The sequence below is a fragment of the Opisthorchis viverrini genome, assembly GCF_000715545.1.
Source record: "Opisthorchis viverrini unplaced genomic scaffold opera_v5_8, whole genome shotgun sequence".
NCBI classification, from domain to species: Eukaryota; Metazoa; Platyhelminthes; class Trematoda; order Opisthorchiida; family Opisthorchiidae; genus Opisthorchis; species Opisthorchis viverrini.
In genome coordinates this window covers 4310752-4335184 of record NW_008751664.1, presented here as the reverse complement: position 1 = coordinate 4335184, position 24433 = coordinate 4310752, and the positions used below count along the sequence as shown (strand labels likewise).

At 43.5% G+C, this 24433-nt stretch overlaps 1 protein-coding gene across 1 annotated transcript in view; it reads left to right on the top strand.

Annotated features, from left to right (window-relative positions):
- Window positions 1-24433, top strand: part of T265_00836 (hypothetical protein) — a gene marked incomplete at both ends in the record, with an annotated part of 89739 nt that overhangs the window by 6136 nt on the left and 59170 nt on the right. The window contains 2 exons of the mRNA XM_009164708.1: window positions 12346-12528; window positions 16644-16752. Of these exons, the coding sequence (XP_009162972.1) occupies window positions 12346-12528; window positions 16644-16752 (292 nt within the window). The remainder of the gene's footprint in view (window positions 1-12345; window positions 12529-16643; window positions 16753-24433) is intronic.

Below are 24433 nucleotides of genomic sequence, written 5' to 3'. Positions count from 1 at the left end.
ATCAACCAACCCTCTAAGGAAAAAAGGTATCTGAGATATCCGAAAAATATGGATATGAATGTAGCACAGTTGTTTAATTATGTCCAAAGGGCTTGGGCGCACCCATATCGGTGTGCGTGTTAAAGCAATTTGAAGGTGGTTGTGCGCATTTATACCATCAATTTTCCTGTTGTTTTGGTTTCGTTAAATAGAACGTACACCAACTAGACGATTTTTCACCACCGTGGAGCTATTTTTCAAATTAGTTATTTCAGATGGCACTTGTATTATGTGTGATAATGGTAATGATGCACTTTCATTATTCTCCAGTCTATATGCCCGTAGAAATGACGCGGTACATTCTACGGTTGTTGTTTAGGTTTTCGAAATATACATTTAAATTACAGCACCAAAAACGAGATAATTTATGCGTCGGTCGATTTCGTGCAGAACTGCATGTTTAGTTTAACTTTAGGAACCATGGACGTCGACTTACGTTACTCTCGAGTGACGAGCCCCTGCCTCCGGATAAACCGACATTAAAACATCCCCCCCGTTTGCACTGCTTGCAACATGCACACAATCACCACGCTGCCTCCGTCGCAACGGAGTTTTATGCGAAGTGCATGCTGACTAACGGGTACCTGCAACTGTTGGGGGATAAAACTCGTAAAATGACCTTGCTAGCACTGTTGCTCGCAATGCTTTGCCAAAACTCCAAGACGGTTGCTAGCTCTGAAAAAACCTGTGGGATTTGTCGTAGTCGCTATCAGGATTGTCTTCGATCATGTGTTATGGAACATGCACCGGAGGCCTTTCACATGATACGTAATGCTCAGTGTTAAGAAAATTTCGAGCCAACATTTTTAAGAATGACCATTCGGGTTATGTGACCGGGAAACCAAAGTTTGTACATCCTGAGCGGAGCAAAGACAGGTCGGCGCAACTGAACATTTGAATAAGCTACTGGGTGTTGTTCGAGCATCTCTGAACTATATAAACGAGAGACAGAGGGCGGACATTTGTAATTAAAAGAAGATATTTGATATCAGCGGCCATATTTGTTTGCCCATCCGACAACTGTATAGCCCAGTTTGGGTGACCCTGTCGATAGAACGCCAGTACAATACATGTAACCTGAGGATTTCCTTGTGAAACGTTCTTACGTTGTTAAGATCTTCAAAACTAGGGGGATGATAAAAAACATCATGCAGAGGATAACCACAGAATTGAGCTGAGTGACTTGGATCATCAGTGTATCGTTTTCAAGCCGAAAACCTGTCACCCTTGTTCCAACTTGAACGTCGGCAGGGCTTGAATATTTCTTCCTTTACTACCTATATACCTTCATCAAATAAGTAGAAAGCAACCCCATAGAAGCTGATGGATTCCACGCTGTATAGCTTAGCAGAGCTTGAAAAAGATCACAAGACGCAACACCAAGATAGGGATTCAGCTCATCCCCAGGGACAACAGCAGTTTAAGAACGCAGCATTGACGCTCATTGACATATCAACCTCAAGTTGGATCCCAAGATAGTGCGATGCTTGTCACCAATTTTCCCAGTATCTTCAGCCGTAAATCCACTAACAACTGCACGGTTGCTATTGCCTTCACAATTTTGTTCATCGATGGTCTGAGGAAGTAGGGTCGGCTAGATACTCACTGGTGACAATGGCTGATACGACTGACACGTGCGTCAGTGAATTTTTTATTGAGGATATCATAAAAGAGAGCCGTGATATGAGCACGACAGTGCGGAACCATGCACATCAATGAGCTTGCGGTGGGGTCATTTTTCCTTGTCAGGTGGGTTAGTCTAGACTCCTTAGCACTGCTTGAAGATAACCTTCTTGAACATGATCGATATTTGGTAGGATTAGCCTGTTTTGGAATTAATTCTTTACGTGCTAACAAAGGCAGTTGCCTCGATGGGACTTGAAATGATTATCTGCACTAACCGCTAGTTTTCTACAAGATGGTGTCCGACTGGCATCAAATTGGCCATGGTATCTTACGTATCCTGATTCCTTGGGATTCCTCCGTTTGGTATCTAAATGCAACAGACAACGACAGTGTTTTTTCAACAGTGTTTTTCTTGTCAACACCATATACGTACATGTCCAGGGATCTGATACCGTGGATTGTATTTATTCCGCGGTATCAAATCCCTGGACACGTACGTATATGCTGTATGCTCAACTCATCCCAGTAAACTATGAATGGAAATACTCAAAAGGTTTCCACAGGATCAAAAACCACCTGATACATTTGACCACAAACGTAATATCCCTTGATGAAATTCCCCGGAAGGAATAGCCGAAGTAAAGCCCTATTTTAATCGATCTTGCGAACTTTCGCATCCAAATTTCACTGATCTTTCGCTCGTGTCGGTTATCGCTTTGTCTCGAAAATCTTGAGACTCGCGTGAGTGATTCAGGTTGTTCTTTAATACTGTCCGCCCCTCGGGTATAGGTGCGGCCAGCCAAGTGGTCGCAATGTAAGACAAAAGTTTGCATTCAATCACTACTTATTGAGTCGATGTACAGCCATATCCGATGGACGATCGAACAGCGTTTCCTTGTTTAGTGACAACTGAATCATGATCTATTTTGGACGAATAACAGCATCACTTAAGTCCCCGACAAGTTTCATAGTGTATGTCCCAGAAGATTCAAGCTTTGGCTTTCTGGCTCAGATAAGTTTGTCATTCCCCGAGCAAGTTTCCCACTTCTAGGAATGACGCGGTCTCAATTATTAGGGCGGAAAAACGGACAACGATCATCTTCAGTACTAAAATGATGTATGTCACTATACATACCGCATTCATAGGTTTGGCTAAAAAATTAAAAAAACAAGTTTGGTGGATGTCAAAAGTTGTGCTACCCCGTGCATTTCCATTTTGAAAAAATAGCGTCAGAGAACTTCAGCTTTGGTTCTAACTGGTGGTGCTGATTCTGTGAATCGACTGAGACTTGCTTGCTTCAGAGGCTCAGAAAAGTACAACACACCACAGATCAGCTCATCTTATGTCAACCAAAACATCACAAAAAGGTTTTAACGCGGTGTGCCATTCGAACTCAACAGTCTTGCTTTATTTTCATCACCGAGTTCTGTTTCTTCGATTCACCACGCTGCATCGCCATAATTTAGGCCTCGATCTTCTCTGCAGAGAAGAAAGTAGAACCCAATACAATCCGAGTCGTACACAACGCCCAACACTACGAAACCTGTGCACATGTTGAACGAGTCAGTTAATCGTATATTCTGGCAGAATTCTATACTGGTTTGTTGGGTCAAGAAAAGTGGACGAAACGGCTGTCCGTCGGATTTCCGATGTGTAATGCAATGTCGCGCCTGCCAATCCCGTTTTAATCGGGATATTCAGAAAATCCAATACTTCCACCATTTACCAACGGCAAACAAAGACAAAGAACATGGAGGTCTGGACGGAAGTGTACAACGAAATTTTCTTCAACCACGGTTAACGAGCATAACGCATTCCGGATCCGTTGGTTGCGAAGAAATCTGTGCACCTCTCCGATGCAGCAACCGAGACAGCAAGGCGTCTCCAGGGGACAGGCGCATGATCGAGAGCAGGCTGACCATCCAGAGTACACCGAAATTTTCTTCAACCACAATTAACTTGCATAACGCATTCCGGGTCCGTTGGTTGCGAAGAAATCTGTGCAGCTCTCCGATGAAGCAACCGAGACAGCCAGGGCGTCTCCAGGGGACAGGCGCATGAGTGAGAGCAGGCTGACCATCTAGATGTTGCCATCCAGAAAGACGCCAACAGAACTAGCACAATCGCTCGTACACTCGTGTCCTTGGATCACCACGAGGCGCAGAAACCGGGTCATAGCGGTCTCGGAGGAGAAACGTGAAACAAGTTTCTATTAGTGACAGTTCGGCCGACCCTAAACTTCTAGCCAACAGAACTAGCACAATCGCTCGTACAGTCGTATCCTTGAATCACCACGAGGCGCAGGAACCGGGCCATAGCAGTCTCGGAGGAGAAGCGTGAAACAAGTTTCCATTAGTGACAGTTCGGTCGACCCTAAACTTCTGGCCAACTATATGGTAGTTTCAGACTCTTGTACTATTAGGACCGCGCAGACGCAATCGCATTGCAGTTTCTATCTAAGCACCGCATAACTCTCGACTACCAACAAAAGTGGCGCCCGTGGACGGCAAGCATCGCGTGGACGCAGCGCCAAACGCATGTGAATTATCATAGCATATGTATTTACTGAACGTAAAAGGCGAAGCGATGGAATCCATACCCAATCCACATGTTTACAGATGGATGACATCATCAGAAAAGTTCATCAGTACAAACGCATGTGAATTATCATAGCATATTTATTTACTGAACGCAAAAGGCGAAGCGATGGAATCCATACCCAATCCACATGTTTACAGATGGATGACATCATCAGAAAAGTTCATCAGTAGACCAACCACATGCGTTGGTCCCGGATTTAGAGAATACCGTGGAAAACCAAAATTTGTCAGTTCCGAAGAACATTTTACATCGGCGGTGACCGGAGTCGTTCAAAAGACGCTTGGACTAGACACGTCGTTGAGCCCATCAGATACCACGCCGGCAAAATACCATCCTCGTTGGATTTGATTACCACCCACAAAAGGCACTTCGTTGATCGAATTTATGTAAAGCTCCACTGGCCGGCTTGTGCTCACGTTATTCTTCAGTCGGTGCTAGGCCAGAAATCCAGACATTCAATCGTAGGTTCGCAATTTCCGCCGTGCAGACCCTCCAGAAATGAGCAGCTCACTTGAGAAATTTAAACTGGGACAAGATTTATTGGAAGTATTATACAAGACCATTGCCCTTAAAGATTTCGGAAGCCGTGCTCGCCACACAAAAATCACTGCGGAGTCTGGTGGACCTTGAAGGATTCAGCGTCTTCTGAAAAGGATATCCTAACTATTTTTCCCAAAGATAACCAATAGTGACAGAGAGAATGGAATGAGGTCGAATTTCATAGCATGTGAAACCGCTGTAAATCAGAAATCCGTCAATGGAACATCCAAAACAAGCCATGGTGCTGTACTTCACCCGGAGAACAAAAATTTGCCTTTTAAGTACACGAAGAAGGGACTTAACCTTCTTCATTCTCTTTGAGAGATGGAAACGGGGAAACCACAAGTATACGAGTAGTTGTGTCTGAGGCCTGGAAAAAACAGCATTTGGACCCGTATTCCAGCCCAGCGACCTCGTCACATCCAATCAGGACAAAACGCGGCTACGAAAAGCCTCTAAACGACATGGTCTTCACCGAAGAGGACATCCGTCTACTCTCGCGCACGATAAAACCCTTCAGCTCGATGGGGCCTCAGAGGGACCATCCAAGGATCCTGAATGAATGACCAGTTACGCTAGAAAAGCTGTTCTGCATTGTGCTCCGTCAGTCTCTCGAAGAAATCGACCTTCTATCTGCTTAGAATAAAGTGATTTCCATACCAACGTACGATATCGGTGTCCGACAGCTACAGTCACGTTAGCCTGATTAGCGAACCATGCTAGGTTTTTGGACGCATTTTGAATGTTCATCTTAAATCACCTCACCACAAACAACTTGACAGCCAGAGATGGAGACGGACTCCTCCAAAAACGTTCTTGAATGGGGGACACGTTATTATTTGTGGACAGCTCGACAGAAGCTAACTATGAAGGACGCGTACCGGATGCCATATTTTTTGGCTTATCAGAGAAATTCGATGGAGTCCCAAACGTCCCGTTGCTCCACAAACTTGACTCTTACGGGATCCAAAGTGAAATACTACGCTACATTTAAGTTTTCTTACCAGACCGAAAATCTCGAGTGAAAGTAGGCTAAATCTACTCTTTTTCGGTGCTGGTCTCGATCGGGTTTCACCAAGGCTCTGTCTTGGGATCACTTCTGTTTTTAGTCTGCGTTGACAGCCCTTAGGGTCTTGTTGTAAGCCCGTGCTTACTTTTGCGGGCGACTTGAATTCCTGGGGTTTAAATACCAGTGCCCTTCAAATGAACGTCTACGCTGTAAAACAGTGGTTGCCGGGTTGACAAATTCTGAATGACGAAACTTGCCTCCATATGACATTCGGAGGAGACTCGAGAAACACCTATGTGGGCATGGAGAGAATAAGCATAAGGCATTACGAATGTAGTTACATAAATGGATTTAAGTATCTGGCTTTCTTCGAGCAAGTCCTTCCCACTGCACCATGAGAAGTCGGCTAAAAAGGCATAAGCCGTCCTATGAACATTTCTTGTCTTACCAAGCGACCAAGCTAACTACTTGGGATACAAGAAGACGTAGCCCTCCCTTAGCGTGTCCAACGCACCGCTACTAAAACAGTTGCCGGTTTCAAATCCGTATTACGGACCACGTCTCCCGGTGCTTTGTCTATTTTACCCCGAGTATCGTTGCCTTTGAGGAGATCTGATGCTGATTTGTGCCTTGTTTTAGCTAGGTTGAGCCGAGAGATTTTTGGCCGTTTACCCACCTAACACCGTAGGGGAAATGACAAGAAGCTTTTCACGCCCACAGCTCACAAAATTATTAGACAACAGTTTGTCTAATTTTGGGCATTCGGCGCCTGGAATAACATTCCTGAAAGAATTGTCCTCCCTTCACTTAATTTTCAGTTCAAATCTCTCTTAGACGCCTCCTTAGTTAAGCCCTCGCGCCGTCAAAATTACTGCCCCGCGCTGAGATCATGAATAACAGTGCTACGCCCTAACTTCCTGTGGCTTTCAGGTGAGTACGACTGAACGACAAGAACGAACCCGACATTTGAAACTTGGGTGGAAGCCTCGGTCCTGCGTATCAGTTTGCGAATCCATGGATCATAGACATATATGAAGTTCTCCTTCTGGAACCCGAGGTCACTACCTCCAACAGTCCCAACTGCCACTGTTCTACGCCCCAAAATTAAGTATAATTGCTTGGGGTGGACATTCCAACGATTATTTCTTTTTCGATTGCGATGACATAATGTGAGGAAACGACTTGCCGCGTGAACTGAAAACTGGCATTTTCTTTGAATGCGTTGAAAAAATTTACTTGGTTAATTACAGTGCTCTTTAAACCGAATCAGTGTTTCCGTGAGGTGATGCTTGCTGCAGTGTACGGTGTCTGTCAGTTTGATTGATTTATATGTAAGTATTGGTGATGTACAACCTTGTTTACTGGGCTTCGGCTCACGAACTTTGTTTCTGCTCTCCAACCGTTTACCCACCTAACACCGTAGGGGAGATGATAAGGAGCTTTTCACACCCAGAGCTCACAAAATTATTCGACAACAGTTTGTCTAATTTTGGGCATTCGGCGCCTGGAATAACATTCCTGAAAGAATTGTCCTCCCTTCACTTAATTTTCAGTTCAAATCTCTCTTAGACGCCTCCTTAGTTAAGCCCTCGCGCCGTCAAAATTACTGCCCCGCGCTGAGATCATGAATAACAGTGCTACGCCCTAACTTCCTGTGGCTTTCAGGTGAGTACGACTGAACGACAAGAACGAACCCGACATTTGAAACTTGGGTGGAAGCCTCGGTCCTGCGTATCAGTTTGCGAATCCATGGATCATAGACATATATGAAGTTCTCCTTCTGGAAACCGAGGTCACTACCTCCAACAGTCCCAACTGCCACTGTTCTGTGCTCAAAAATTAAGTATAAATGCTTGGGGTGGGCATTCCAACGATTATTTCTTTTTCGATTGCGATGACATAATGTGAGGAAACGACTTGCCGCGTGAACTGAAAACTGGCATTTTCTTTGAATGCGTTGAAAAAATTTACTTGGTTAATTACAGTGCTCTTTAAACCGAATCAGTGTTTCCGTGAGGTGATGCTTGCTGCAGTGTACGGTGTCTGTCAGTTTGATTGATTTATATGTAAGTATTGGTGAGGTACAACCTTGCTTACTGGGCTTTGGCTCATGAGCTTTGTCTCTGTTTCCCATCCACAGAAATTGTCGTGAACACCTGCCTTCGGAGAATCACTGTCCCCTGGTGCTTCCATAGCGTGCGTATTACACTTGCCGCTTCGCCCCTGTCTAGTAGATAACACGGAGTGTTTATGTTTATGATGTTAAGTGATCACCGCTTAAAAAGCAACATATGCTGGTCCCATCCACATGATACTTAATCGAAATCTGTCCAGTTGGTGTTTGTGTGGATGCATGCATGACAATCGTCATACAAATTTAGCATTGTCTCAATATCACACTATGTGTACGTGTTTATTTGGCGTATATGATAGGCTTGGTTTCTAAATGAATGTCAGTTTTTACTGGACGGAAGTGATTCTTGGATGGGACCGTATTTGGTTAGTCAGTCAATAATGCTTGTCTCTTCCTCATAGGCTTCCCTCCGAGTAAGATTGGAAGTGGGAAATAGAATATTTCATATCACAGCCGTCAGTTTTATGTGTTTTACCATCTCTGACAGTCAAGCCTTGTCGGGCGAGGTGTTCCGCTGCTATGCAGAACTGACTTAGTGTATGTTTCTAGAGTACGTTCTAATGAAGAAAAATGACCCGTGGTAGAACTGGCGCCTACGAATGTGCTCTGCTTGGAGTTAGAATTCGTGAGATTCTAGCTCAGAGTGCGCGACAAGAATATACGGCGTAACTGTGAACGACGCATCCCGCAAGCGCCGCAGCTTGTTAGGCCCACAGAACCAAGGAGATTCACAAGAACCACCAATGTTAGCGCCTTTCTAATGCTGTAATGCTGTGAGAAATCGTGATGACGCGACGTTCTTGATAGTAATGCTCGGCATTTAGTCACGATTTGCATTAATCACCTACTCTGCTTATGCGCTTTGTATTTCAGTTTGGGAATGGAACAATTTCTTAATGTTATAGAGCTCCCGAGCCCTGCACTCCACTTGGGTTTCATATCCAATATCCATATATCGCTGAACATCGATGAACATTGCACTCGTGGATTGAAAAATCTAGTACTGAAGAAGAAAGTAGTGTGACCCCGATTACTTGCCATGCATTTGATGGTAATGCTGAGACTGCGGCCAACGTGCTAACAGATTTTTTTGTGTGCGAAACACAAGGTTCATGCACCTTATATGTTCATAGAGACTAGTTTTAATGGGCTGCTAAAAAAACCCGATTTTCGAGCATGGTTGCTCGGCGGAAAGCCACAACAGTTAGTTTTTTATACGTCCCACACTCGATTTTATGTTCGGGAGACCCCTAAGCTCCTTTCCGTTGACAAACCCAAAAGTGCAGGTTAGATGTCGTGTGAGTACTCTCTACTTTGGTTTGCTTTGCTGCGGCACCACGTCGCATCGGGGCATGACGCGGTCTTTTCCCCTGGGGGTAATGTTGACATATTGTGTCAAGCAGAATATCGCTGAGTACTCAGGCCTCACGTACCGGTCTTAATAAGTTCCTATGGAAAACTCCTGTGACCGTTGATCTTATGTTATTACGCTCCATGTAGACATTCTATCTTTTGGCTGCCTTAAATGTAAAAGAACTTGCTTGTTGACTGGGTTTGCTAATATCAGCAGCCGTGAGCTGTGAATTGAGGCCTGTCAGGCTTCCACTTGGAAGTATGTTATCCAATTAGAGCAAAATTTAAGGTACTGTGAGTGATCTGCTCTTCGGTGTGAGCACTCGGAGCTTATCATTGAACTTCACGGTCTCGATGAAACAGACAGGCTCGCTTTGCCTCCAATTTTTCAACTACTCACTTGCAAATGCTGTTGGTACCGTAATTCTAGGTTTTTCATAGCACTCTTAGTCAGAAACAGTACTATCTTTGCTCAGAAATTCTTCGGTACTTTATTTGCCATCGCTCTATCTTTACGGACTATATCATGGCCACGAACAAAGCAGACCACTGGGGCTATTCGTCCTAAAGTAACTCATATCACTAACTCCTCTTGGTTCGGCAACCTGAGACGGTATTCTGGAGTTTGCATGATATGGAAGTCGCCCTGAAGATAGTTGGAGATGGACGATCCAGTGTGCCGATCTTCTGTAAATATCTGGATGGACTAAATGATGTTGCCATACATTTTAACACACGCTTTGCACAACCAAAGGTGATCATAATATCACAACCGCTGGAGGCGGTGGATGGACTTGCCTATCTGGACAGTTGTATCACACCAACTGGTAGTATTGTATACGAAGTGGGTGCTAGAATCGCTTGAGGTTGTCCCGATTTTCTTCAGCTTAGACACCTCTGGAGTCGAGGTGTCAAAGACTTGCCATATGGGCGACGGAGGTACTCACCGTCAAAGCGGTGTCTCGCACCCAGTGATTTTTTGTTCTCCTGTTTTCACTCATTAATCCGCCGTTCTTTGTTTGCACCCCCTGTCTTAAACTAACCGGTTTCGTAAGCTGCGACGATCCCAACCATTGTATGAATATGTGGCTGTGCGGTCTGGGAATGGCCAGATGGGCAAAGTGCGCAATTTCTTTCTATTAAAGACAACTGGATACAAACAGTTAGGCGGGAAATATGACTGCAGCCGAATGGTAAGGAACAACGGCCAACCCTTCATATTGTGAGGTACTTTCCAAACGATCCTTCATTTACGGTCAAAGGTGAAAAAGGGATCGTTTAAACTCTTTTCCACTGCCGACAAATAATTGATTCATGCAGTTCATGAGTTTCCATTTCATCAACTTTTCAATGTCTTTTCCAAAACCCAATAATCGCAAAGCTTTGGAATTTCACGCAGCTCGTATACCCTTCATTGAATGAAGACTAATAATTTCAGCAGTACAGCACTTGAACGGCGGGTGAACTCATAGTCCGAAAGGTCTCATTTGTGGCTTGCGAAAAAAAGAAATCATGGATGGAAACGTTTGGGAAATTGAAGATTTTGACGATAGCCATGCTCTTTTCAACCCATCAAGATAATTATAGAAGGTAATTAATAAACATAACACTGATCTTTTCTCCGTTCTCCAACTCGTAATCTAGAGTTGCCAGTGGATCTCCAGTGATACCACTAGCATCGTCATCTAGGATGAGGCCAGAAATCTTTCCAAAGCGGAAGTTCGCGTGCAACTAGGGTTGTTATTGAGTAGTTGGTCTCTCCTCGGTCGGTTTTAGTCAGCCGTGTTCAACTATTTTGGAATGACTAATTCTTGGGATAGCAATTTTGGTGTAGATCATGGAACAGGAATGAAAGGTACCCGAGTGATGATGCCCCGCTACTAATAGTGATATTGTTAGAACATGCTCGTGAGGCATACTCAGAAATGTCATAACTACTCAAACACTCAAGCTCTGAAATCATGCACTCAGACATATTTACGCGTGTGGATTCACTGACAGGCTGCTCTACGAGTTCTCAAAGTGGGTATTCAAATGTGTCCAAATCGCGGAGGTCTCCTTTATAGGTGGTAGTTTGGAGTTGTTGCAAATGTCTGGGATCCGGATTCACTGACAGGCTGCTCTACGAGTTCCCAAAATGGGTATTCAAATGTGTCCAAATCGCGGATGTCTCCTTTATAGGTGGTAGCTTGGAGTCGTTGCAAATGTCTGGGAGCTGTTTGCACGAATTTGGGTGATTTTACAATGCAGAGATATTGCATAATGTAGGTTTCCATCGGTGGGTATATATTTGACCTCTGATAACAAAAATGAAAAGCTCCGGGGACTTCCATTTAAAAGGTGGTCATTGATGTTGGGGCTTATCCCAAAGAACGTTTTAAGTGATCACTCAATTGATGACCTTCATTTAACTCAGTTAGAAAGGTCATCGGATTTGGTTTGCCTTTCCCATAACCTCCCCTTACAATCTGGTATCTTCTTGCCACTGATGCACTTCGCTTGCTATCTTTGTGCGTTACACTTATGTGAATTCTGTTTTGTGGTTGCACCAACAACTTTTTTAAATATTGATTGATCAGTGACTACTCTCGATTACTTGCAGGGTTCACGTGTTTCGATATTTTCCTTTCACCTTTCTGAATTTGAGATTACTGTTACGTGTTAATTACGTCTGTACCTTTTCCCGTTTCTCAGCTAACTTCTCGCTTTCATACAACCGTCCCTGAAAGGGGCCATCTTCGTTAGGTCCACTGACGCTTCTTTTAGTGGTCGATCCTATTTGGGAAGAGATCATTCCCTGAATATACCTTGGTTTGTTCATCCCATTGGCCTTTTCTTGGGGGAGAACTGTTATTCAATAGAAAATCCACTGCTTTTCAGTTTGTAAAAATGGATTGGGAAGCTCTCTCCTCTGTTGTTCTGAGATCTCGTTCACCGTCTTCCTATGCCAAACTTTGTAAACTGGCTGTTAAATTAGGTCTTTATTTTTATTCAGCTCATTGCTATTTCTGATTCTCAAGTTTAACCAATTTTTTGTTATAGCTTATTGTTTTGGCCTACCCAAATGAAAAGTTCCACAAGTCTAACCAGAGAAAGCGTGTCGCAGCAACGCAGTATACCTGAACTGCTTTTATGGGCTCAGTTATTTCATTCTGGGTCAGCAAGTGAATTCGACTATGGCCAGCTGACGGATGGAGGCCTTTTCCGAAAAATCCTTCAGGAACTGTAAGTAATATTTTGGATATTTAAACATTCCAATACTGTAACATAAAAACTTTCGGTTTTAGAGGCCAAAACATTAATTCCAATATCATCATCATCATCCACAGCATGACATTAGTGTTCAGTACCGATGCTTCAAACAAGATTCACTGCAAAACTATTGGGTATTCCGAGAAACCTGAACCTAAGCTGGGATGTAACTACTATTTGGTGACACGAGTTGTTTATAATCTCGTGTTATTCTGTAACTAGGGCCTCGGCCCCAAGAGGAGCCGGGTCACTCCAAGGGCATTGCAACAGTATGCACGCGTTAGAATTTTATAGCCAATGTTGGTCGCTGCTTTAAAAAACTTGGACGTGATTTCTGGCATCTGTTTTTTAACACAGCCAGAAAGATAAACATATTAAAGGACTATCCTATCAAAAAAGACCATTGCTTTTTACTTTGCACCTATATCTGTTACATGATATGTCCCAATATCAGACTCCTGTTTCCGTCAAAAGTGTTTCCGGGACTGTTGGTCCTCACCCGTACACACGCTCTACAGAACGGTCCTGATCCCAAACTTTTATACCCATGTACCTACATGCGGTACGGACTTGGCGGGATAACTTTTACTCACATTCGGGTTACGTAGGATGATAAATTACATTCAGTGTTTTGTTATACCTCTTATTTATCCAGATGTTGTTGCGGTTGCCAGGCTGAAAAAACACCCCCGTAGCCCTATATGTTGGTTTGCCGAACGCATGGGTTTGTTGGGTAGAGAGGACCTCAAGGTTGCTGACTGAAAATCCTAAACCATTTTTGTAAATCTGTGGTGTGAGAAGCCAGTTACTTTACTTAGCCCTTAGTGCCAGATTTATCCTCAACCAAAGGACAAAGGTGACTGGTTTTTCACCCCGACTATTCTCATGGTCTATCAGCATGCTTACCAATTCTATGGAACCTTATCAAACCGAACAAGTAAACTATGAGTTCTCCCACAAACTCTATGGGATTTTCTTAGCCTTCGGGTCGGTATTTTGGAAGAAAATCATTAAGCTCTAACACATCTGCGGTGCCTACCTGCCATACCGCTCGAAGGAAGCACGAGGATTTGGATACTGCCAGGTTGCTCAAGCCTAGGCAGGAGAAGTCGGGATACAGATGTCAGGTTCGAACTACGGACGTTCCGGTCAATAAAATCGCGCTCTAACCACTGAATCATCTCACCTTAATCAGTGTTTTGTATGTGGTTTGTTTATACTGCACATTGTAAACGTGTATATGCCCGGCACGGGCAACTCCGGGAGGCCCTATCTGGGTGACCTCTTTAGGAGGAGTCCTGTGTTCGGGAGTTGGTAGCCAGATGAATCTTGAATTACGTGGCCAATTGTTGAAACAACTTATTATGCCTGCCCCCCCCCTCCCCAAAAAAAAGCGCTCCAAAAGCATGCTTCCAAGAATAGAGCGAAATGGCTCCATAATATAACCGTTTTTATGGGTGCCAATAATGTGATCCAATACCAGGACAACGTTTGGAATGATTTCTGCAGTGAACTCACTTCCAATATAAGTCATTTCATGGAATTCTTATTGTAGGACGCCTTCACATGCATATTAACCCGTCAACGTACGACCAGGATTATATCGCTTGATGAAATGCTACAAAAATTCACGGTCAAAAATATGGACTGAACTGTACTGGGCGTATCCGTATACTCGAGTGCGCATAGTACAGAGTCCCAATCAGTACTGCGTGAGATTTCTCTGAAATATACGGCTTTGTTTATGATTGCGGCGCATAGTAAGCACAACCCTACCGGCGGATGATATCGACGAGGTTGTTTATAATTCTGTAGAATGTGATATTTGAACAGTGGGCAGTATTTCAGATTGACTTTTGACAGACCTGTGTGCCTCGTATTCCAAAGCTTGTCACTTTTGAGTAAATAGTCGTTTTAAGAGCCTGTCTGTCGAATATCAAGAGCTCCTGCGATCTAAAAAATATACTCCAGTCTTCCAGAGTTAAATGGGAGCTACTTCGCTGGTGGCTTTTCGGATGTCCTTGGTTTCGAATTCCATTCTTCAGCTAAAAGTAGAAAGGTTGTTGCAGAATGGGAGTTAGACTCTTATTTTCAAGTGGTACAACCAACGGAGACTGTTTTACATCAAACTATGTTGCACCACACCGGTGTTTGTTCTTTGGGATATGCTTGCATATATATGTATATATATANTGAGTAGTAATGGATAGATAAACCATATACTTTTCACTTATGCAGGAAATCTAGCTATTTCTACGCTTTGGATATCTAGCTTTAGTGAAATCCTTATGATTCCCTTTACACTCCTTGTATCTAACGTCCCTTCCTATAGTGACTCCTTTAAAGCGTTCGTTTGACTGTACGTCCCTCCATAATGCGATTTTCTTTCGTATATTGTTGAATTTGTTAAAATTTTCCCAGTTCGTAGTAAAGCGGTGGCGTTTTATTGAGGACAAGTATGATAAAAAATTTCTAAGTGCTGATGACTAGTCCCCCAATTTTTATTCATTTCAGTGGCCGCAAATGCACCTTGAAGGAAAGCATTGTATTGTCTGGCAATTGGTCTGGTTTAGGGTTTACGAATATAGCTATCTGTATTTGAATTTGGCCTCCTTGAGGTCAAAATACTGAGAGAACTCCATGTCCGACGACCAGTGTTCCATCTCCGGCGACACCCATGAACTGGAATGAGAATAAGACGATGCAGAGGTTTGGATACGAAATCATCTGGCATTGACTGATTGTTTACGCAGCCTGGTAGGTGTCACCTACCAATCCCCTGGCACCTAATCTTTGCAGCTTCGCGAGATCTGAAGTAGAAGCTACCAGTGAAAGGAAGAAGGCCTTCGCTGCGGAGTTATTTATTCGGAAATGCCAACTGACCGGTTACAGACCATTGAACAGGGAAACAAAACTGTAATCTGCATCTTAGTTACAAAAACTGAACACCGATCTTCCCCCGAACGAGTCTTCTTGAACTTTCCTGAAGATTCACTGACTCCACTCATTCGTCGGTCAAATCCAAGCAAATGCTACAAAGTGGCTTTACTAATTCCGCAACAGATTTCCCTTTTTCAATAGACGTAAAGCGAAATTCTACGAACAACACCTATTACTCGCGTGCTTTCCCATCAGTAGTATCACCGTTACACCAGTAATACTCCCTTGGGGCTTTCGTCAAAGGCTCATTTTTATCCAATCTCCAACCTCAATAGTGCATGGCGTCCTCTAATTTAATACATCGTTATAAGGTCGTATAGCCTTCAGAGCCGGTGCACATTAAAACTTAGCCTGTCAGTTCGGAAGTTCTGAGGTTCAAGTTGAGTCAAATCAAGCACCCTAAAATCAATTTTTGTCGATGTTCGTAAACTAGTTGATTGGCATACTGAAGTTCAGCTGCCGGCCTGGATCGTGAGTGCGCGCAAGTGTTGATTTGTATATAAATAAACCAATTCATATAGAACGGTTAACCGACACGTCTTGGGCTGATTCTGCGCCAGTTGGTGAACAGCGTCAATGACACCTGTTCATTAAATCACAACCAAGCGAACACCGCACGCTGGCATCCAATTGTTCGCTACGAATCCATTATTCCAGTACTTTTTTTGCATAGTTTCCTTTAACAACTTATTTACCACATCCACTTTCGTCTAAAATCGGTGGTCGAAATCTAAGGCAATTCACACCACCACAAGGGATTTTGTTATTTCCTTTGCTAATTCGCATGCTACTTCAAGATGTTTCTCAAAATTAAGACAATTAACTGTTTACAGGTACACGGACTGTCGGATGCCAACGTCTCAGAAAAGCGGTGAAGAGGGAACTACATTGTATTGAGTCATAGTTCTGGCTTAGTCCAGAAAACGCACGCTTCTTTTTCACTTCTTTAACTCACCTATTCGGTTTCGGTGGTTATTTAGTTAGGCTGTCCATATCGTGGTAGCAGCTACCTGCCTTGTATTCAATTCGTACCTGTTCGGATAAAATTCATGTCATTTTTCATCTGTGTTCATTCATTGATGCACCTGTCCAGATAAAATTTTGAACGCGATAACAAGAATATAATTGGGGTTTCTTTCTCCATATAGTGAAGGGAGGACAATTGAGGATGTACGTTGGTGCGATGCCGCAGATAACGTGAAGGACCGGTTGAGCAACTGGCATTTCCTGGCACAAAATATTCGTAATTATTATTTGGTAAGTGGCTCTTACTTCAAATACGTTTGTGTACATCGACTAACTGCACTGTGTGGGGCGGTATTGTCTTTCCGAACACACTCACTTATCCAGGTAATCTTATCCATGAAACTACTGCAAAATGGCTTCCAAATGCAAATCATTTATCGCACACTACAAAAGCTTGTCGTTGAACTACTGCTAAGTGGGTCCAGCAATCAAGTTGTCCGTCTTGTCGGTATTGGTATGTCATTTGAACTATGCTTGTTGCTGGATGTTGCTGATATTTGAGATGCTCTCGCACATGAACGACCTACCTATACGTTTATCGGAATGGCTTATGAGAAGAAAAGGAAAACTGCGGACGATGCTTTGTTGGAGAGTAACCTTTGGAACGTTACCACTAGAGTGATTAATCACTATTGTACTTTCAACTGAACTATTCTTCTACAAAGAGACCACACCTTATCGCGGTGTGGTGGTTTGTGTACCTGTGTGACTCACTGAGCTATACTGGGTAGTTTCACTTTGACACCGGGAGAGTTTCTCATGCCGAGTTAGTCAGTGGATAGAGGTATGACGAACACAGTCTCCTTGTTTTCCAGTTTGGCGTTTGGAACAGGTACGGCACACTGATCCTTAAAAACTTGTACTACTGTGGTAGCATGGTGACACCCACCCGCTGACCTACGGTCAGGCTTTTTAGCCATAAACTTTGCTTGAGGACCCTAACGTCCTTCTGTCTAGGCGTTACTGCCCTGACAGTATCCTACCCCGCGTAAAACTACGAAGGCCAAAATTAGACAATATAATCATGTCATATCAATCGTTGCGTGACGTCATCAGTTGTACTGCCTTGCTTTCTGCGTACAACAGGGTAGGTAGGTAGGCTACTGCGGAGCCCCCTTCGTTTGCTGTGCAGCTGTCTGGGTTTAAGGTTCTGCGCGTCTGTTTTCAGGAACAATCCTAAACGTCTCTAACTAGGTTCCCACTCTTACTCGTACACTGCATTTTCTCTGCATTGATGTATGCTGTCAGTCGGAAACAGGAATATAGGATACAAATAGTTTATTTGAATTGACATTCCCTCGTTCTCTATTCGCTTCCGGCTGCGCATCTCTGGTGATGAGGAGGCTGCAGCAGCTGAGTATGCCGTCATGTGTATTGGTTTGGGTCATCGAGCCGAAGTGCCTCTAACTGACTTGATAGCGTTTGATGGTCACTTCTGTGCAGTTCATTTGGCAACGCCATTTGATCTCACATACTTGTTGAAATTACCGAAACTAGAGACTCGATGGAATTCCTTGTGATCAATGATCTACTGCTACTCGCCTTCCAGGATGGGGACCTCGTGATCCTCACTGATGTGGCTGCCAACCGATGTCAGTGGCGTTCTTGTTGTCAGTTTCTATCCAGATTGCCTGAGTGGGTGTCTGGAGGTGTAGGCACCTCGGAATGATTGTGTTAAGCTAGCACTAAGTCCCTTTCCTCTCTACTTTTACTCTTTTCTTTAAAATAAGGCTTTCAAATAAGTCGTGGTTGTACGGCAGTAAAGCATCGGTGTTGAACACTGATGTCATGCTGTCGTTTTTTTCCCGGATAGTATACAGCACATAGACTGCCTGGAGACTCCTCTACCAACGTACTCAATAATTGGGTAGGTATATTCTCAGGGGTTCGGGGTAATAGGTCCCGGACTTGATCAGAAATTTTCTTTCAAAGTCTGTTTGCATGTGAGCCCAGAAGTGAACTTTCAACAAAAATTACTGTTAAAGCCGGGCTAATTGTCCCTTATTTCGTAAACCACGCCTACCCGAAGGGTCACAAACAGGACGAGATCGGTAGTATGTCTGTGGCTTTCAAGAGGCCCCCTGCACTATTTATGTTCACCACCTGACCTCACTTCACGATTGCTCCTCTTTTGGTTCGGGCGGTGCACAGTACTCTAGTCCTTGTGCCAACCGCAGTCTGCGTCGTCTCTAAGACCTGAAAATGAGTCACGGTTGAACGGCTTGATTTGTTTGTTTTTCGAGAAACAGCCGTCAAATTTATTACAAGTTGAATGAAATGCGGCATTCGATCGGCTCCGTCTTTTTCATTAGTCTTTTTTTATTATAGGGATAATGGAAAATTAAATTAATGCTGAGAGTCGTCGCATATCTCAAACCAGGTTTGAAGTGCAAGTATGTAGGGTCTCACTTCTTTCAGAATCGGCTAGTGGGTTGGTTTACTTCTCAGCGCAAACTAATGACCTTTGTTTCGTACCAGATTGCCACTTTCCACAGAATTCCATCCCCTTTTACTTTTGCTTCTCGCCATCATCATGGACAAAGGTAATTGTAATTCACTACCAACACAGACGTTAACCTCAACCGAATTCACTTAATGATAAGCATGCCTAAACCCGAATAATCTGTTTATCAATGGTCAGGAAAACAACACGACCCAGCGCAACTACACCTGAAGAACATCAATACTTCCAAAAGTTACCTGTCTTCCCGTCGAAATATCGGCAGCGATGGCTAAACGTCCCTAATAGATACTCTGAGGACATATTCTGTGAACTAAGAACCAAAGTTGTGTGGGATGTGTGCATTCCGATAGATTATCAGTGAGAGTTGTTTTGCTGTTTTGGGATGCTGAACCTTATCGTAGTGCAACCTGTTATTTAGATTCCCTCTTACCAGGTTGGTCAGTGTTTAGAGGTCTAATAAACAATTTCCTGGCCCTCCAGACTGGGGATTTGAACTAGGATAACATATTAAAAGTTAGCCTGTTTCGGTATGCTTACGTCAACCACCGTTGCCGTGTGATAAGATGTTTCAGTAATGAATCAGAGTAATTATAACAGCAACTGGAACTCATCCGGTTAAGATGGCTGGGATATGTACAACTCACTGCTCACGACCGTCTACCAAGGAAAGATAAAAAAGAACTTTCCTTAGTTTCAGCCTGATTTTATTTGGAAACTGGTAAGCAAAAATAGTCTGATTAATGTTTTTGCGCGTGTTAGTGGAACTATGCTGATTTCTTTCCTTCATTGTCTCTCACTCTGTCAGTACGGAAAAATGGCTTCGGTCTAAGTAAAAGAGCGTAATCCTCATGGTGTTATTCAGACAAATGCAGATTTATAGGCTCTTTAACCTTTAATACTACTTTGCGCAACGTGATGAGGAATGTGTTTGCAAACACAAGCATTGTATGCCTAGGAGGAAACACACAGTGTCTTAGTAGTGGTCTGATGTGCGATTCTCCGAAATATTGTCTGCGCGTTTCTATCACATTTTGAAACATAGGGGATTGCGGAAATAAACAGTCTGCGAAAGTTCGTGTGAATGTAAGTGATGGAGAAATGCGAGGCAACTTGTTGTAGTTATTGGCCTCCAACAAGTTATTTTCACTTCCTCACTTTACTGACCAGCATGTTAAAATCTGAAGATATTCGTGCTCGTGTGTGAGTTGTTGGAAACGCGGTAAATGTGTCACTGTCTTTGCCTTATCTGTCCAGCATCCGTACGCTGCTAAGTTGGAAGGACGTCCCATATTTTCATCTTGTTTGACTACCCACGCGTGCTTTGACGTACTTGAACATTGATTCAAATTTAGTCCACCAGAAATCTTCATGCCGGTCGAAGCAGTTTATGAAACCCTTCTGAAATGGTTTGTTGTCAGCTTTGAAAACTTCTGGTCCACATGAAAATCCGTTCACAGTGGCAATTGAACAGGTAGAGTAATATTCAACCGACTTGAATTTACTCGGGGTCACTCTCGGGGTATTCTCTCCATTGATGGACCGCAACTAGGCTGTCGTTTTATCAGTTGCTACTTCAGTAAAGTGGTCCACCCATCTCCTACAGTTACTGGCGGGTGCTAGAATGAGAGAAATGCAATTATCACGTTAAGTATGCCAGTCGCATAATTCCTCTAACAGATGTCATGTTAATTCCAACTGTAATTGGTACTAATCGGCAAGGTTGTCAAGCGTGAAAAACTGCGATCCGCGACGTTCAGGGAGACCATTCATCTCGTAGGGGATGGACCCAACCAATTACGAGGCATGAAATGCGACTTCAACTTATCCTTTTTACTATACGTTAAATTATATTGAATAGCAACATGTCTCCCGCATTCTATCAGGTTCACAATCCAAATTATTCTTTGGAATTTGTGACCAAACGAACACGCTTGTTTAGCGATACTTTGTGACACAGACCAGCCAACAGACCGACAACCATAATACTTCTAACTTGAGTGCATTTCTCGAAAGTAGTCATTATCTATTCCTACAATAGTAGTGACTGGGCGTAACCCCAACCAGTTTTCTGTGACTCATTGCCATGTCTTCTCCCACACCCAACCCATATTGATCATAACGTTATGGCTATCGCCATGACTACAAGCAAACTATGTCATTCACACTGCTTAGTATTCCTGTTTCTCTCCTAGTGTGGAGCACAAGCCATTTATGCTGGTTATTCCGAGTGGTCAGGTCACAGCGAGGGCGAACAAACTGATGTGTTTTCGCTGTATCACCCACATATACTCTCCTTGTTTAACATTGCTTCGTTATAGTATGTCCCATACCTCTAGTCCATAAATACCTATCTGGATCTAACTTTTCAGTATGGTGAAATCTGTCATGCTTGCCCCTACTGAATATTTAGAGAACAGAGGTAGTTCAAGGCCAAGTGCAAATGGCAGGTCAATAATAACCACACATTTACTGTGCACGCCAGGTTCAAACTTTTCATTTAGTTTGATTTGGATGTGTTTCCCATCCACGCGTACTGGCAAACAGAATTAGGTCGATAATATGACCACGTAGGCACACAGCCGCAACAAACGGCTGGCCTGTCCGACCCGGGGCGACTAACAAAGCGCACGTCACCACTGGTCACCGGATAGGCTTGAGACAATGAGTCATTGATGCAGCAGCCACTGGCCATTAATTTAGGCGCGTGCTTGTGTGGAACACGCATTGAAATCAGTCGGCTTCACTACCAACGTTCACTTCAACTAGCTGACCCGAATTTCCACCTCACACAGATTTTCACTAAATCTTGCGTGCTTGTGAATGGTCACTACGCATATTGTTTACCACACCGGTGAGCGCGCCATAGATCTTCCTACACCGCATAACTCACCATTAAGCAGTGAAGGTAACGGTCAGCTTCCATTGTGTTGGGCTCCATGTTAACGTATTAGCTGTTGATAGGACTTACTTGATTTCTGATAATGATAGTTCCTTTTGACACAGTAGTCGTTTAATAATGGCCCTTTGAACAAAAACTCCGTTTCGATTTTCCAACGGACTTCGTTCGACAATATTATGCGACTACCAATTTTTTCGGGATTTTCATGCGGAGATCGTTGATACAGAACGTCCAAGCCACACAAACTATAGCCTTCCATGACTGAAAAAATGTCCAAGGAAATATACCACGTAAAGAGATCTACTTACATAAACTAATGAAATCTCCGATTATCCCAACAAATACATTTCACCATGCGAGAGCTTGTGGAATCGCAATGATCCACGAACGCTACCATGCATTAGTTGAAAATAGGCAGCTTCATTGTGTGGGCACAAGAAGAGACCAAACTTGATTTTTCCAGGTTAAAACTCATTGTATAAAAGAGTTCATGTACCCTTCCTTTTTTTGTGGGTCACTGGTTGCGCAACAACACACCTTTTAAACATGTCCACATTTCAGCACGCATACCGGCGTTGCTCGTAAATGAAAGCAAAGAAAAGTTGAAGCTGGTTGTAAACCTCAGTTTTTCTTGACTAGGACTGAAAATTCATATACGGCCGATCCCTTTTGTTTATCTGGCTCTGGCTTCCATCTTCTGATAGTCAACAATCCAGGAAATTGGTGCTTGGTGTACGCAAAGACTAAGGTAGCTACTGTATTCACATAATCTTCGGCTTCAAGGAAATGCTGAATTATCGGGGGTCTCACTGTTGAGCGTGCTGTTACTAACGAACTTGAATTTGGTATCGTGGGTAAGTCTTTTGCCAGAAAACCACCTTATGGCACCGCAAAAGTTGAAGATGAACTACCTGGCCGTCGTACCACAGCGTGACAAATGGTCAACCGTCGCCTTGATGGACAGAAGTGACTATGTACGGAACGTGGGAGATTCTAGATCAGACAAAATCCACACGGGGTGTGGAGAAAAATTGGCTCAACATCTACGGACCCTCTTGATAGGTGAATTTGTCACAGGAACCGTCGAGAACTCTTTGAAGTCAACGGGCTCGCATATACCACAATTCTACGATTTTTAACCGTGCGAACTTTTCTTTCAGACCGATTCTATGGAAAGACAACTTAGCAAAAAGTAGCAACCTGATTGGTACGAACCCTGAAAATAGTGTGGGATTTGCTACTAACCCAAGTCTTCCGACACGCAGTACCAGCAGCGCAACTGAACTTCCAAGACAAACACACACCTTTCACGTTTGGACACCAAATCGTGCCCCTACATTATGTTGTGAACCTCATATACGACTTTGTCCAGCTGAATGGTATCAGACATGGAAAACCAGAAATGTGACTGAGGATTCTAATCCCGTTCCGCGCAAAGACTATCACTTGCAGCTTGCCAGATTGGTATACCAACAGACTAAAGGTGTCGCCATAAGAAACTCACCTGGTCACACCTCATCAGATTTGTTCATGACCACCCAAGAAATGAGAGCTGAAGATCTAGCCGGTTGTGTTCAATTGTAAAGCAAAAATACGTAGACGATAACTTAGCCAGGACAAAGGCAGTTCTGTCGAATCCAATGCCATCATAAGATGGAAATCAGAACTGCGTGAACATAAGGCATCGACCATATCGTTCGAACCTCCTTGATCATTGCCTCATCTGCAACACCCCGATGGAAAAAACTTCCGTTGTTTTATCCATCCTATGTTCTGTAATATACACCTGCTGTGATATTACAACAGTTCATTTCTGTCTTATCCTCAAGTTTGTAACCAGAAGGGCGATTTTGAATTTGAGTGCCCGAGTATGAACTGTAAAAACTAAATCCGAAGTACGGAATACGGGAATATTATCTGCCATTATTCGGGTTCAACAGTGGCAGTATTAGTTTCAAAATGAACATTAGTCCGTTCAATGACGAGTGGATCAACCTGCATGGATTTGACGCCGGAATGTTTTACTGTCATGATCGTCAACCTTTGGGTGGTTGTAACAATTCTAAACATAAAAACCCACGTTGGCGTGCTTATGCTCGAAACAAGATCGTGTCGCGTAATTCTAACGTTTAAACAATCCTTTCAGAGTTGCTAACCTCAAATCCCAAGAAATATTTGATGCTGTGAGCATAAAGTATTTTAGTACGTACCAACTACCTCGACATTGGCGCCTTTTTCCTGGTGACAAGGTTTTCGAAGCAGTTGGCCGATGGAGTATTTTCGGTGAGTAGTGATGGTGGGCATATTTCCGAGACAGTGGCCACAGGACCTTTCTGGACATTTCTCGAAATGTACATTTGCAACAGGTATAGAAGTACCGAACCACTTTGACCAAAGTTGATAGCGTTAGCTCTCATCAGCTTAACTGCAGGTTCTGGTCGGGTAATGTTGCGGGAGTTTATGATCCACTGATTGCTACGTTGCCTTTGCAAAAACAGTTTGTGACCATTTTACTGGGACTTGTTATTCCACCCAAAAAACATCTGCAC